The 13,658-nt window shown below is 38.4% G+C and overlaps 1 protein-coding gene across 2 annotated transcripts in view; it reads right to left on the bottom strand.

The window, feature by feature from the left end:
• Window positions 1-13,658, bottom strand: part of ARHGAP21 (Rho GTPase activating protein 21) — a 133,359-nt gene that overhangs the window by 77,180 nt on the left and 42,521 nt on the right. For both annotated transcript variants that reach the window (XM_025396861.1, XM_025396862.1), the window contains exon 3: window positions 2,370-2,549. In XM_025396861.1, the coding sequence (XP_025252646.1) occupies window positions 2,370-2,549 (180 nt within the window). The remainder of the gene's footprint in view (window positions 1-2,369; window positions 2,550-13,658) is intronic.

Genomic DNA, 13,658 nt, shown 5'->3' with positions numbered 1-13,658 from the left:
GCTAAGTGACAAAATAAGGACACTGTTATATTAATTACACATTTTCTAAAAGCTATACAATATTAAAATTTTTAATTCTTTTGAAGTGAATTGATAAAATTTCTTAATTAAAATGGAAAATATTCCAATATATATTTTCCATGTAAAATTTACAAGACAGAGCCCTATTTGCAAGAACATCTGTATTTAATAATAGCATTAATAGCTAAAATTTATTGAGCAATTACAGTGTCAATTTCTATGTTAAGTGTGTTACAACTACTGTATCATTTAATCATTACACAGCCTGTAAAGAAGGTACTACTATTGTCTGTTAGTTAGCTTATCCAAGGTCACAGATCTAACAGGAGGCAGAAATGGAATTCAAATCCAGGCTCTTTTGACGCCAATGACCATGCTGTTAACAAGTGTAAGCATGTCCTGGAATACCATCATTTCATGCAAAGTTGTTTTGTTGTAACGTTCACGAGAAAAATTAATTCCCCACTGGGGTTCTGTATGTGTGAAGTTTCCACATTCTCCCCACTGTGTGGGTTTTCTCTAGGTACTGTGGTTCCCTCCCACATGCCAAAACTGTGCCTGTTCGATTCACAGGTGTGCCCACATTGTCCCGGTCTGAATGAGTGCAGCTGTGTGTGTGCTCTGCAATGGCATGGACAGCGTCCTGTCCAGGGTTAGGTCCCACCTCGCGCTCTGAGCTGCATGAACTGCCAGGATAGGCTCCAGCCACCCTCAAATCTGGACTTGTTTTTATAACTCTTTCTTAAGTGTATGAACACCTCACATTTACTTTAATGTTTAATACTGGAAATGTTTTGGTCTTTATTTACAAGTTTAGTGATTTTTTTTTTTGACCAGAAATATGCCAAGTAAACTCTAGCCAACATAAGATCAGTTATCAATTAAATACGTTTCACTTAAAGTTGTAGTTTCCAAAAATCAACTGACGATGTTAAGTGAGGATTTATTGTAGTATGCTACTAAAATTTCTAGAAATATTTTCCAATAATAATAATGCATGTTTATATAAGTTTGGTAAAATTATCTTATAAAACATTGTACTACCTATATGTTCATCATGACCCAAAGTTCTTATTCAAAACAAAACCAAAACAAAGACAAAAAAAATACACAATCCTAATGTAATTATCAAGTGCTCTCATATATGACCTAATGCATAAGTAACACTGAGACTTTTTAATATCAACTAGATTCTTAAGAGATGAAAACCCAAACAGATAAATTTCACTCCAAAGGTAGCAATTATATACAATCCTTAAAAGATATTCAGTTGTTTCCTGTTATCTCAGTGTTAAAGTAACCAAATATTAAAAAATTAATTGAAAAAAAGAAAAGAAAAAATAAGCTATTCCGTATTTCAAAAAAAGCATATCCTGTAGGACATTACTAGAAAGACATATTTAACCAAAAAATAATTTAAAACTGTGGTCTCTAGATACAAATATAGACACTACTTTTTAAAAGACAGTTTAGCAGTCATAGATATTTAGAATTAGAAAAGACTTTCTCATACCCTAGTTCAATTCCTACAAATGAAAATGGAAATCTAGAGGTCAAAAGAAGTGGCCTGGCCAGGGTCTCATAACTCTTCTGAATATCATTATTTCCATTATGCTATTGTGTAACAGTTCAGCATCAAGCATGCATATTGGTCAAATTCAAATCCCAGATCAACTACTTATCTGTTTTATGACCCAGATCAGTTTCCACATCTGTTATATGGGGCCAATAATACCACCTGCTCCACAGGATTCTGGTGTGGATAAAGTAAGATAACGCTTATAACAAATGGTAAGGAACACAGAGCAAGTACTCAGTGTGTCAACTGCACTTATAATTATCTCAGGCTGTCCTTTTCAGGCTGTGTTACTGTCCACTGAAGCCTGTCAATGTAATTCATTCTGATGAGAAGCTGTGTTTCTAAATTCTAACATGCCATCATATTATATATCTGAAAGTTAAGTATTGTTCTAATTCTACTAATTTTCTATAACTGCTGGAATATTTTAGTGAACCATTTCCTCTGCAGAGTCTGCCCAGAAAACTCACTACCTTTCTAGATAACAATTACATATTAGAAAAAGTAGAATGAAGTCTGGAATTAGAAGTCCTTAAAAAATATAGATTTGGAGTTTAGAATCAATATGATCTTTCAGAGAAGACTAAAGTTTTGTTTTGTTCTTCAAGGTGGGAAAATACCTAAAAGGAGAAAAATAATATAATAAAAATTCAAATGTAATGCTTAATTCTTTTAAGACAGAAAAAAGGCCAGAGGGAAGGAAGAGGAAGACTAGAAGGGGATAGGAATGGCCTTGTGGTTTTTTTCAAGTTGTAACTATTTCTCTTACCTTGTATGAAAATTGAATTGCAGACTCTGGGGGATAAACAATAAAATGTCTTAATGTAAACCCAAAGCCTTGAGATGTTCTTTTCAACATAACTGTTTTGGGACCTGGCCAGGAGAATGTTTCATCTTCGGACAGTGATACAGTTTCACTTTGTTCTTTTCCATCTTTATTTTTTGAGACCTAAAGTGAAAAGATATGTAAAAGTTAATTACATAACACAATAAACTTCCTCACCTAAAAAAAATTCTATGTAAACATGTTAATACCTAAGCGCCAATATGAACTATTTTCGGATGCATAAATTATACAAAGCATGCAATTATCAAAAACAAAAATTTATTATATTATTATAACAAAGCATGCAATTATCAAAACCTAGAGCTTTTTTCTAGAAAATCATGCTATACAAAATTAGTCAGAAGAAAGAACACTCAGAAAATAGAAATATAATTGCTAAAATTAGAAATGCAATAGAAAGAATGAAAGATAATACCAAAGAAATTTTAAAGAGCACTATGGATTAAGAAACAGAAAGCATGAAAGAAGAGATACAAAACTGACCAAGAAAGAAACCTAAACCTTATCAGATAGTCCAACAGCAACAAAGGACATTAGAAAATAATAGAAAAGGTCTTCAGGTTCTGAGCACGAATTCAATATCCACATAGATAATCCTTCTGATACCCTGGCCTTCTTGTTCTTTGACCTCCTCTCCTCCACTCTGCTTTCACTTGGGCATGACTGAAACCCCCTTACAAGCCCAAATCAAGAATCCCTGCTAGAACCACCACCTATTATTAGTTCACTATTTAGTTCATTCCCTCTCATTCCCCAGCCCTTACAATTCTTCAATCTGGAGCTGACCCTACCACCCTTTCCCTGTCCCTCATCACCCCATGTTCTCACTTTCCTCTTAAGCTAGCTTCAACTCACTCCTTCACCCTCTCCCACTTCCTCCAAGTTGCCTGACAAAACCTAACCCTGGATAAATCAACACGGCCTACTCCGGGCCTGCTGCACTTATGCAGGCGAACATGGGTGGAGAAAAACAAAAAACTAAGCTATTTCACTCTAAGTTCATGACTATCAACCTCAAGAGAGCCTTTAGTGTTGTCTGTCAATAGTGACACATTTCTCTCTGGTCATTCATCCTAGATGACTATTTCATCCCTTTTCCCCACCCTCACCTGCAGCAGATGGTCCTGCTTTCTATTACACTCAGAAAACAGAAGCAATAAAATGAGAACGGAATCGCCTGCCATGATCACCCCACCAACCTGCAACCGTGCCCATGTTCCCCTGCCTTCCCTTCTGCTATGATGGATGAGCCGTCCATTCTCCCAAGGCGCCAGCAGTTGAGACGAGATCCTCCCCTCTTACTATTCAAAGATACAGGTCCAACAATTCTCCCCTCTCTTTTGCATCACTTATTCTCTCTTTACTATATACAGCATTCCCATTTGCATACACGTATTTTGTAATTTCTTTAATCTTAACAAAATCTTTTTTTTGGGGGGGGGGGGGGGGGGGACAGGGTCTTGCTCTGTGGCCTGGGCTGGAATGCAGTGGCATGATCGTGGTTCGTTGCAGACTGGATCACGGGGGCTTAGGAGATACTCCCGCCTCACCCTCCTAGGTAGGTGGGACTACAGGTGAATGTCACCACGCTAATTTTTTCTTTCTTTCTTTTTTTTTTTTTTTGTAGAGACAAGGTCTCACTATGTTGCTCAGGCCCGTCTTGAGCTCCTGTGCTCAAGCGATCCTCCCGCCTCAGCCTCCCAAAGTGGTGGGATTACAGGTGTGAGCCACCACACCTGGCCAAAATCCTCTCTTGATCACACACACCCCTCTCCAGCTACCACCTCGTTTGTCTGCTTCTCTTTGGAGCAAAACTCCTTAAAGTTATCTGTACTTGCTGTTTCCAATTCTTTTCCTTCCATTTCTCTGAAATCCCTTTAAAGCAGGCTTTTATCCGCCTAACTCCCAGAAACTGCTCTTGTCAGGCTCACCCACGACTTCCACATTTTAAACTGAATGATCAATTCTCAGTTCTCATCTTATGTGCACCTTATTGGCACAGGGGTCACTTCTTCCTTCTTGAAGAATTCTCTCCACTTGACTTCTCACACTGATTTTTCTTCCAACTCACAGGCGACTTTGTCTCAGGCTCCTTTGTTTTCATCTGCTAAGTTTCTGAACCTGGAGGCACCCAGGGCTCAGTCTATGGACTTCTCTAGCTATACTCTGTCTTTTGGTGATTTCATTCCATTTACTACATTAAACACAGACTATATGCAAATGACTCCCAAATTTGTATTTCTAGCCCAAGCCTCTCTCCAACCTGATAGGTATCTTACACTTAACATGTCTGCATAGCTACTCAGATTTTGTTTTAAATTACAACTCCAAGTTAATCCCAGCATTTTGAAAAGGTCACCTTTATAGAATTGCAAATACTTGAATAGTCTTGCTTCTTTTATATTGTTTATTATCTTCCACCAGTGAGTCTATCTACTCTGCCACAATAATTTGCCTCATATAAAGGTGAAAAGGTAACTAGGTGGTCACATTGCCCAGCCAAACTCGAAACTTGCGGTAGGGGTGGCCATATGATTGAGTTCTAGTAAACGGAATGTTAATGAAAGTAGTAATACAGTACACCCAAAAAAAAAAAAAAAAAAAGCAATTGCATATACTAGCAATAAGCAACTGGAAATTTAAAGCTTTTTAAAATACCATTTATAATTACATTAAAAATATGAAATATTTAGGGATAAATCTGACAAAAGGTTTGTAAGATCTACAGACTGAAACTCTAAAACATTAAGAGATATTAAAGCATAAATAAAGAGAGATATACCATGTCCATGACTTAGAAGACTCAGCATTGTTACAATGTTAACTCTCCCTAAACTGATCTATAAATCCAGTGCAATCCCAATCAAAATCTCAGGAGATTTTTGTGTGGAAACTGCTATGGTATTTCTAAAATCCACTTTATAATGCAAAGAACCTAAAATAGCCAAAACAACTTCAAAAAAGAACAAAGTTGGAACACTCAGACTACAAATCTTCAAGACTTACAAAGCTACAGTAATCAACAGTACAGTATTGGCATCAAGATACACAGATTCACAGAACAGAATATGGAGTCCTGCTCTAGACCCATAACCACATGATGCTGTCATTCTACTCCTAGGTATTTATCCAAAAGAAACATGAACCCATGTCAATATTGTACAAGTATAATAAAAATACTTGAAACACAAATCGCCCTGGAACGACTGTGTGGAGGCTGTGTGCAAGAAAAGAAAAGAACTTTGATCCATAACTCGTATCACAAACAAAAATTAACTCAAATGATCATACACCTAGGCCGGCCACAGTGGCTCAAACCTGTAATCCCAGCACTTTGGGAGGCCGAGGCAGGTGGATCACTGGAGGCCAGGAGTTCAAGACCAGCCTGGCCAACATGGTGAAATCCTGTCTCTACTAAAAACACAAAAATTAGCTGGGTGTGGTGGCACAAACCTATAATTCTCACTACTTGAGAGGCTGAGGCAGGAGAATTGCTTGAACTCAGAAGGCGGAGGTTGTAGTGAACCGAGATTGTACCACTGCACTCCAGCCTGGATGGGGAGTGAGACTCTGTCTCAAAAAAGTCAAATAAAATAAATGATCATAAACCTAAATAACACTTAAAACTATGAAACTTCTGGAAGAAAACAGGGGAAAATCTTTACGAACTCAGGTTAAGATTTCTTAGCTATAACCCCAAGGAACATAATCCATTAACAGAAACAACAAAAAAATATAGAATGGCGTGAACCCAGGAGGCGGAGCTTGCAGTGAGCCAGGATCGCGCCACTGCACTCCAGCTTGGGCGACAGAGCGAGACTCCGTCTCAAAAAAAAAAAAAAAAAAAAAAAAGATAAATGAAACTTCATCAAAATGAAGACCCTCTGCCCTTTGAAAGACACTTCTTGGCCAGCCATGGTGGCTCACACCTGTAATCCCAGCACTTTGGGAGTCTGAGGCAGAAGGATCTCAGCCAGGAGTTTGAGACCTGCCTGAGCAACACAGGGAGACCCTGTCTCTACACAAAATTTAAAAATCAGCCAGGCAGCCGGGCACGGTGGCTCACGCCTGTAATCCCAGCACTTTGGGAGGCTAAAGTGGGTGGATCATCTGAGGTCAGGAGTTCAAGACCAGTCTGGCCAACATGGTGAAACCCCATCTCTACTAAAAATACAAAAATTAGACAGGTGTGGTGGCATGTGCCTGTAATCCCAGCTACTCAGGAGGCTGAGGCAGAAGAATCGCTTGAACCAGGGAGGTGGAGGTTGCACCAAGCCGAGATCATGCTACTGCACTCTAGCCTGGGCAACAGAGCCAGACTGTCTCAAAACAAACAAACAAACAAACAAATTAGCCAGGTGTGGTGGTGCATGCCTGTTGTCCCAGCTACCAGGAGGCTAAGGCACAAGAATCACCTGAGCCCAGGAGGATGAAGCTACAGTGAGCTGTGATCACACCACTCCAGCCTGGGTTACAGAATGAAACCCTGTCTCAAAATATATATGTATTTTATGAAAAGTATATACACACACACGCATATACATACATATATATACACACTTACACTTTTATGAAAACGAAAAGGCAAGCCATAGAATGGGAGAATATATTTGCAAATAATGTATCTGATAAAGGACTTGTATCTAGAATACATAAGGAACTCTCAAAATTCAATAATGGAAATGCAAACTAAAAACCATAATGAAATACCACTGCACATATAATAGATGTGCTATATAAAAATTAACCATACCGAGTGTTGGTCAGGATATGAAGCAACTAGAGCTCTCAGACACTGCTAGTGGGAATGTAAAATGGTGGAAAACCGTCTGACAGTTTGGACACAGCCATTCTACTTATAGAGAAACTGAAAGCATATGTCAACATAAAGACTTGTACATAAATGTGCATAGCAACTTTGTTATAGCCACCAACAGGAAAACAACTGAAATATTTCAACAACAGATAAATGGATGAACTGTGACACAGCCAAACAACAGAATGCTACTTAGCAATAAAATGAAATCAACTACTGATATATGTAGCAATATGTTAATTAGGCTTAGTTAAAGAACCCAGACAAAAGAGGGGGAGGAGGAGAAGGAGTACACACTGTATGCTCCAGTTATACAAATCCTAGAAAAATTCTAAATACTATTCTATACTGACTGAAAGATTAGCAGTTGCTCTGGGTGGGTGTAAGGATGGAGATTACAAAGGGGCATGAGGAAATGTGGAGGGCGGTGAATAATCTTGACTGTGGTGATGTTTTCACTGGTGCATACCTACGCATAAACTTACTGAACTGTACAGTTTACATATGTACAGTTGACTATATATCAAACATATCTCAATAAAGACATTTAAACAAAAGAAGCAGCAATAGGATGCTAATCATGAAACTCAAGAAAGTGGTTATCCTGGGGGGATAAGAATGTGTGAATGAGGAAGCATGGGGCTGAGATCTGGGGAAAACACACACATTACTCCAACAGCATGGGTAATTTATAAGTTAAGATCTGTGGGGAGTTCCCAAGGGGTCATTTTATTATACCATATTAAGTCAATATGATATACAAAATGATATATATGTATGCTTCTTTTTGTACATAGCAAATATAAACATAAAAAGTAGACTGCGTTCAGTGGCTCACACCTGTAATCACAGCACTTTGGGAGGCTGAGGCAGGCGGATCACCTGTGGTCAGGAGTTTGAGACTAGCCTGGCCAACACGGTGAAACCCCGTCTTTACTAAAAATACAAAAATTAGCTGAGTGCAACGGCACGTGCCTGTAATCCCAGATACTTGGGAGGATGAGGCAGGAGAATCACTGGAACCCGGGAGGCGGAGGCTGCAGTGAGCCAAGATGGCGCCACTGCACTCCAGCCTGGACGACACAGCGAGAGACTCTGTGTCAAAAAAATAAAATAAAATAAAAATAAAGAGTAAAAATGATTCTAGAATTTAACATTGGAAAAAATAATTACTCATTGTTTCCTATCTCCCATCATTCTTTAAGAACACAAGATTCTATTTTGATTCTATCTCTTTTTTTTCAACTTTTATTGTAGGTTCTGAGTGTATATGTGCAGTTTTGTTACAAAGGTATATTGCATTGCTGCATGCTGCTGAGGACTGGCATAGGAATGTAATTCTCTCTTTTTATCTGACCCAGAATTTTAATTTTCAGTTTAGCATTATGGTTCAGAACATAGGCTCACATTCTCACTCATAAGTGGGAGTTAAACAATGGGTACATATGGACATACAGAGGGGAAAAATAGATACTGGAGACTCCAAAAGCGGGGAAGGTGGAAGGGGATGAGGGGGAAAATTATCTGTACAATGTTCGCTATTCAGGTGACGGTTATGCTAAATGCCCAGACTTCACCACTATGCAATATACCCATGTAACAAAACTGCACTTGTACCCCCTAAATCTATAAACCTAATTTGAAAAAAAAACATAGGATTTGGAGATTTTGAGTCAGCTCAATCGGGCACTAACTCTGGCTCTGCCATTTGCAGTTTGCTAGTTGCAATTATTTAACCTCTCTAAGCCTGTTTTCTCATCATTAAAATAAGAATAAAAGCACTTCTCCCAAAGAATGAATGTAGATTAAATGCGAAATGCATATGAAGAGCTGAGTATATAAACATTTAATAAATATTAACTCCAGGCCAGGCATGGTGGCTCACACCTGTAATTCCAGCACTTTGGGAGGCTGAGGTAGAAGAGACCAGCCTGAACAACATGGTGAAGACCCGTCTCTACTAAAAATACAAAAATTAGCTGGGCGTAGTGGTGGGCATCTGTAATCTCAGCTACTTGGGCGGCTGAGGCAGGAGAATTGCTTGAACCCGGGAGGCGGAGGTTGCAGTGAGCCAAGATCGCGCCATTGCACTCCAGCCTAAGCGACAGAGTGAGACTCTGACTCTAAATAAATAAATATTAACTCCTCATTCTTTCTCTGCAAGCTCCATTGTCTTTTCAAATCTGTTTTTCCTGATGGCTCTTTAAATCACAATCTCTCACAACACTTTAACATACTTGTGTGTAAAATGCAACTGGAAAGATGCATCAAAGCAAATAATGGAGCACTGGAAAAAACTGGGTTAGCAATCAATAGTGTAAGTAAGAAATAAGAAAATAAGTAACTGAATCTTGGATGAACTGCTAACTTTTTCCTCCTTATTTTTAGCTATTTGTGTGAATGAAGCCTCTGAAGTCATCTACGAGGCTATGTATATTTGAAACTATTTATCATATTTATCATAAATCCATTGTAGTTTATCCCCCACTTCTAGGATTTAGCAGGGTATAACATGAGAGACTCAAGCTAAGTCCCAAGCAACTGCAAAAGCAAGCATATGATTAGGTAGGGTTTGTAGGGCAAGAGTTATTCTAGGCTTAGTTTCCCAAATAGTCTAGTTAAGCTGTAAGTAATGACTGGATCCTCCTTTTGAGATCCAAATGAGAGTTCACTGTATACATGCAGATCACGGTCTCACTCACTGACACACTCTCTCTTCACTCATTCAGTAAATAAATATTTATTGGGGACCTACTATTACCCAACCTTGTTCCACAGAGTTGACACACGGATGAATAAAATAGTCATTAAAATTTTAGTTCTTTTTTTAATTAAGCCTCTCATTTTGAGACAACTACAGATTCACAGGCAGTTTTAAGAAATAATACAGTCAGGCATGGTGGCTCATGCCTGTAATCCTAGCACGTAGGGAGGCAGAGGTGGGGCACAGTTTGAGATCAGGGGTTCGAGACCAGCCTGGGCAACACAGTGAGACCTCACTCTCCACAAAAAGGAAAAAGAAAAAAAAAAAAAAAAGAGGGAAAGAAAGATACAGAGAGATCCTATGTAATCTTTATGTAATTTCCTTCAACAATTAACTTCTTAGAAAACTACAGTACAATATCACAACCAGGTTACTGACCCAGATACAATCCACTCGTGCTATTCTTATTTCTCCAGTTTTATTTGTATTCATTGTGTGTTTAGTACTATGCAGTGTTATCACTTTATGTAAGTGTATATACCCACCACACCAATCAAAATACGGAAGTGTTGCAACCCCACAAGGATCTCTCTTGTTGCCCTTTCATAACTATACCTATACCTGCTCTCTCCCTCCACCTCCTACCTGGCCCCTGACCCTTGGCAACCACTAATCTGTTTTTCTTTTGTTTGTTTCTGTTTTATTGCTGCTGTTGTTTTGTTTGAGACAGAGTCTTGCTCTGTGGCCCAAACTGGAATGCAGCGGTGCAATCTGGCTCACTGCAGCCTCAACCTCCAATGATCAAGCAATCCTCCCACCTCAGCCTCCCAAGTAGCTAGGTCTACAGACACGCACCACTATCATGCCCGGTTGCCCGGTTTGAGGGTGTTTTTTTGTTTTTTGGGGTTTTTTTTGTGGTTTTTTTTTGGGGGGGGGGGGACAGGGTCTCACTATGTTGCCCAGGCTGGCCTCAAACTCCTGGGCTGATGTTATCCTCCTGCCTTAGCCTCCCAAATTAATCTGTTCTATATTTCCATCATTTTGTCATTTCAAGAATGTTATCCAAATAGAATCATACAGTCAGTAACCTTTTGGGACTGGTTTTTTTTCACTCTGAATAATTCTCTAGAGATTCACCCAGGTTGCTGCATGTATCCATAGTTCATTCCTTTTCATTGCTGAGTTGTATTCCATGGAATGGATATGCCACATTTTGTTTAACCATTTATCTGTTAAAAGACAATCTCAGCTGTTTCAAGTTTTGGGTTACTATGAATAAATACGCTATGAACACTCATGTACAGGTTTTTGTATGAACACAGTTTACATTTCCCTGGAAATGTCCAAGAATGCTACTGTTAGGTCATATGTCATCTTAGTACATCTGGGCTGTTATAACAGAATACCATGGGCTAGGTTGCTTATAAACAACTGAAATTTATTTCTCATGGTTCTAGAGGCTCAGGAAGCCCAGGATCAAGGCACTGGCAGATTCAGTGTTTGGTGAGGGCCTACTTCCTAAATAGGCCACACATTCTTGCTTACCTAGTGGAAGGGCAAGATTCTTTCCCGGGGCTTCTTTTTTAGGGGCATGAATCCCATTCACGGGGCTCCACCCTCAGAACCTAAATAATCTCCCAAAGGCCTAATTGGGTGTCAATATATGAATTTTGGGAGGACATTCAGACCATAGCATATGATAATTGCATGTCTAATCTTGTAAGAAACAGCCAAACTGTTTTTCAGACTGGTTGTACCATTTTACATGCCCACCAGCAGTGTGTAAGTGATCCATTTCTCCACATCCTTGACAGGACTTGGTATTGCCACTATTGTTTATTTTAGCCATTGTGACAAGTGTATAGTGATATCTCATTGTGATCTTAATTTGTACTTCCCTTATGGCCAATGATGATGAGTATCTTTTCATGTGCTTAGCTGCCATCCCATTATATAATTTTAGAGCACAAAAGAATCTTTTAAGATTTAATCTAAATAAGTGAACCCTTTACACATGAGGTCCAGATTTGCAAAGTGATTTATCCAAGATTGTAGCTGGTTTACATCACAGTAAGAATTAAAATAATGGTCTCCTGAATTCGGTGCTAGAATATTTTCTCTATGTTAAATTGCTTTTCGTCATCTCTTTTATTTCATAATCTACATAGATTCTTCCCTGTAACAGCTTTTTGATCTAATTTATTATCTTTTACAATTTCCCTTTCCTGTGGGACTCATATTTGAACACTTTAAAAACTATACAGTATTAAATGTATTTCTAATGTACTATTATGACTTGGCCTCACAGCTCCCAAATATATCCAAGTTTTCTCTTTTAAAAAATCATATAGGTAACTCTTGGATCACGGTTACATGCTTCACATTTCTGAATTGAGCCTGCTATGTATTGTTTTACTGGGCTCTTTACACAAACAGAGAAGATGGGATGCAGAGTAGGCAATTTCTTTCTTGCTCTCTGCAAACTAACTAAGATTTCTGAATGTGATATAGCTCAGGTGTCTCAGTCATTCCACCCACACAGAACGTAACATTAAGTTCCCCTAGTCTCCTAAAGGGTTACATATCTATGGGCCTTCACAGAAGGAGAAGATGAAAAGAAATACATACATGTGCCCTCTTCACTCTTACCCACATTGCCGCTGATCTTTTAGATCTTATAACAAGGGCAAGCTATAGGCATACACAGTGAAGGAGCCAGCAGTCACGGGTTTCTCCACCTAAGAAATATCCCTCTACACACATCTTATTTCCCTAATGTGAGTGCCAATTCATGTAACATCAGAGTGCAAGAAGCCAAGAAGTGACTGGAATAATAGCAGTAAATTCCTGTGGACTAAGAACTGTCATTTGACTCCCTTAAAAGACTTCATAACAAGGTCATTTGATTGAATAATAACTCAAGGTTAAAAGAAACCAAAATAAAGATTAAAAACTAATTCCATAAAAATTAGATATAACAAGTAGACAAAGCAACTCAAAGAGGGTGAGAGAGAGTATAAGGGGAAATCACTAATCATAAAGCAAATAAAGGTGATAAAAACCTCACATAAGGGAATGCGAACCAGCATTCCAAACTGGAACAATGGAAATGTTCCAAAAGACTGCAATGAAAGTTTCACAACTGCTTACAATGGATGGATCTTATAGTTAGTAAGTTATATTTAAATAAAAATGTTATTTAGGTAGATGTGTTATATCTGGTTTCCACAGATAAAAAGTACAAAGTCTAAATGTTCACCAGAGGTGAAAGAGATAGGGCTGTCACAAAAGTAAATGCAAGAGAATTATAAAAGAATGCCTGTATAAAGAATATGTAAGTCCTAATCTATGTTTTGTAACTATTTGTATTTTAAGTAGAACAGGGTCCTAGTATATTCCAGGAATCATTCATAGTAAGACCGAAGAAAGCATTTTATACTGTGTTCCTCTTAAAAGATACTGATATTAATTCCATCATGTATCTAAGATTATAAGCCTAACTCCTATGGACTTTTGGAAGGCATTTTGTCTTTTTTTTCCCCATCTTACCATCAATATTAATAATACCAGTTACCTAAAGTAAAACTTCGTTCCTTACTTTAGGGCCTGTTTCATGGTGACACAACACCTTTTTATGATGTCATTAGTTGAGAAAATACAAGACAGGATTTGAACGTGTGCAGCCACATGG

The sequence above is a fragment of the Theropithecus gelada genome, chromosome 9, assembly GCF_003255815.1.
Source record: "Theropithecus gelada isolate Dixy chromosome 9, Tgel_1.0, whole genome shotgun sequence".
NCBI classification, from domain to species: Eukaryota; Metazoa; Chordata; class Mammalia; order Primates; family Cercopithecidae; genus Theropithecus; species Theropithecus gelada.
This window is presented reverse-complemented; position numbering and strand designations above follow the sequence as displayed.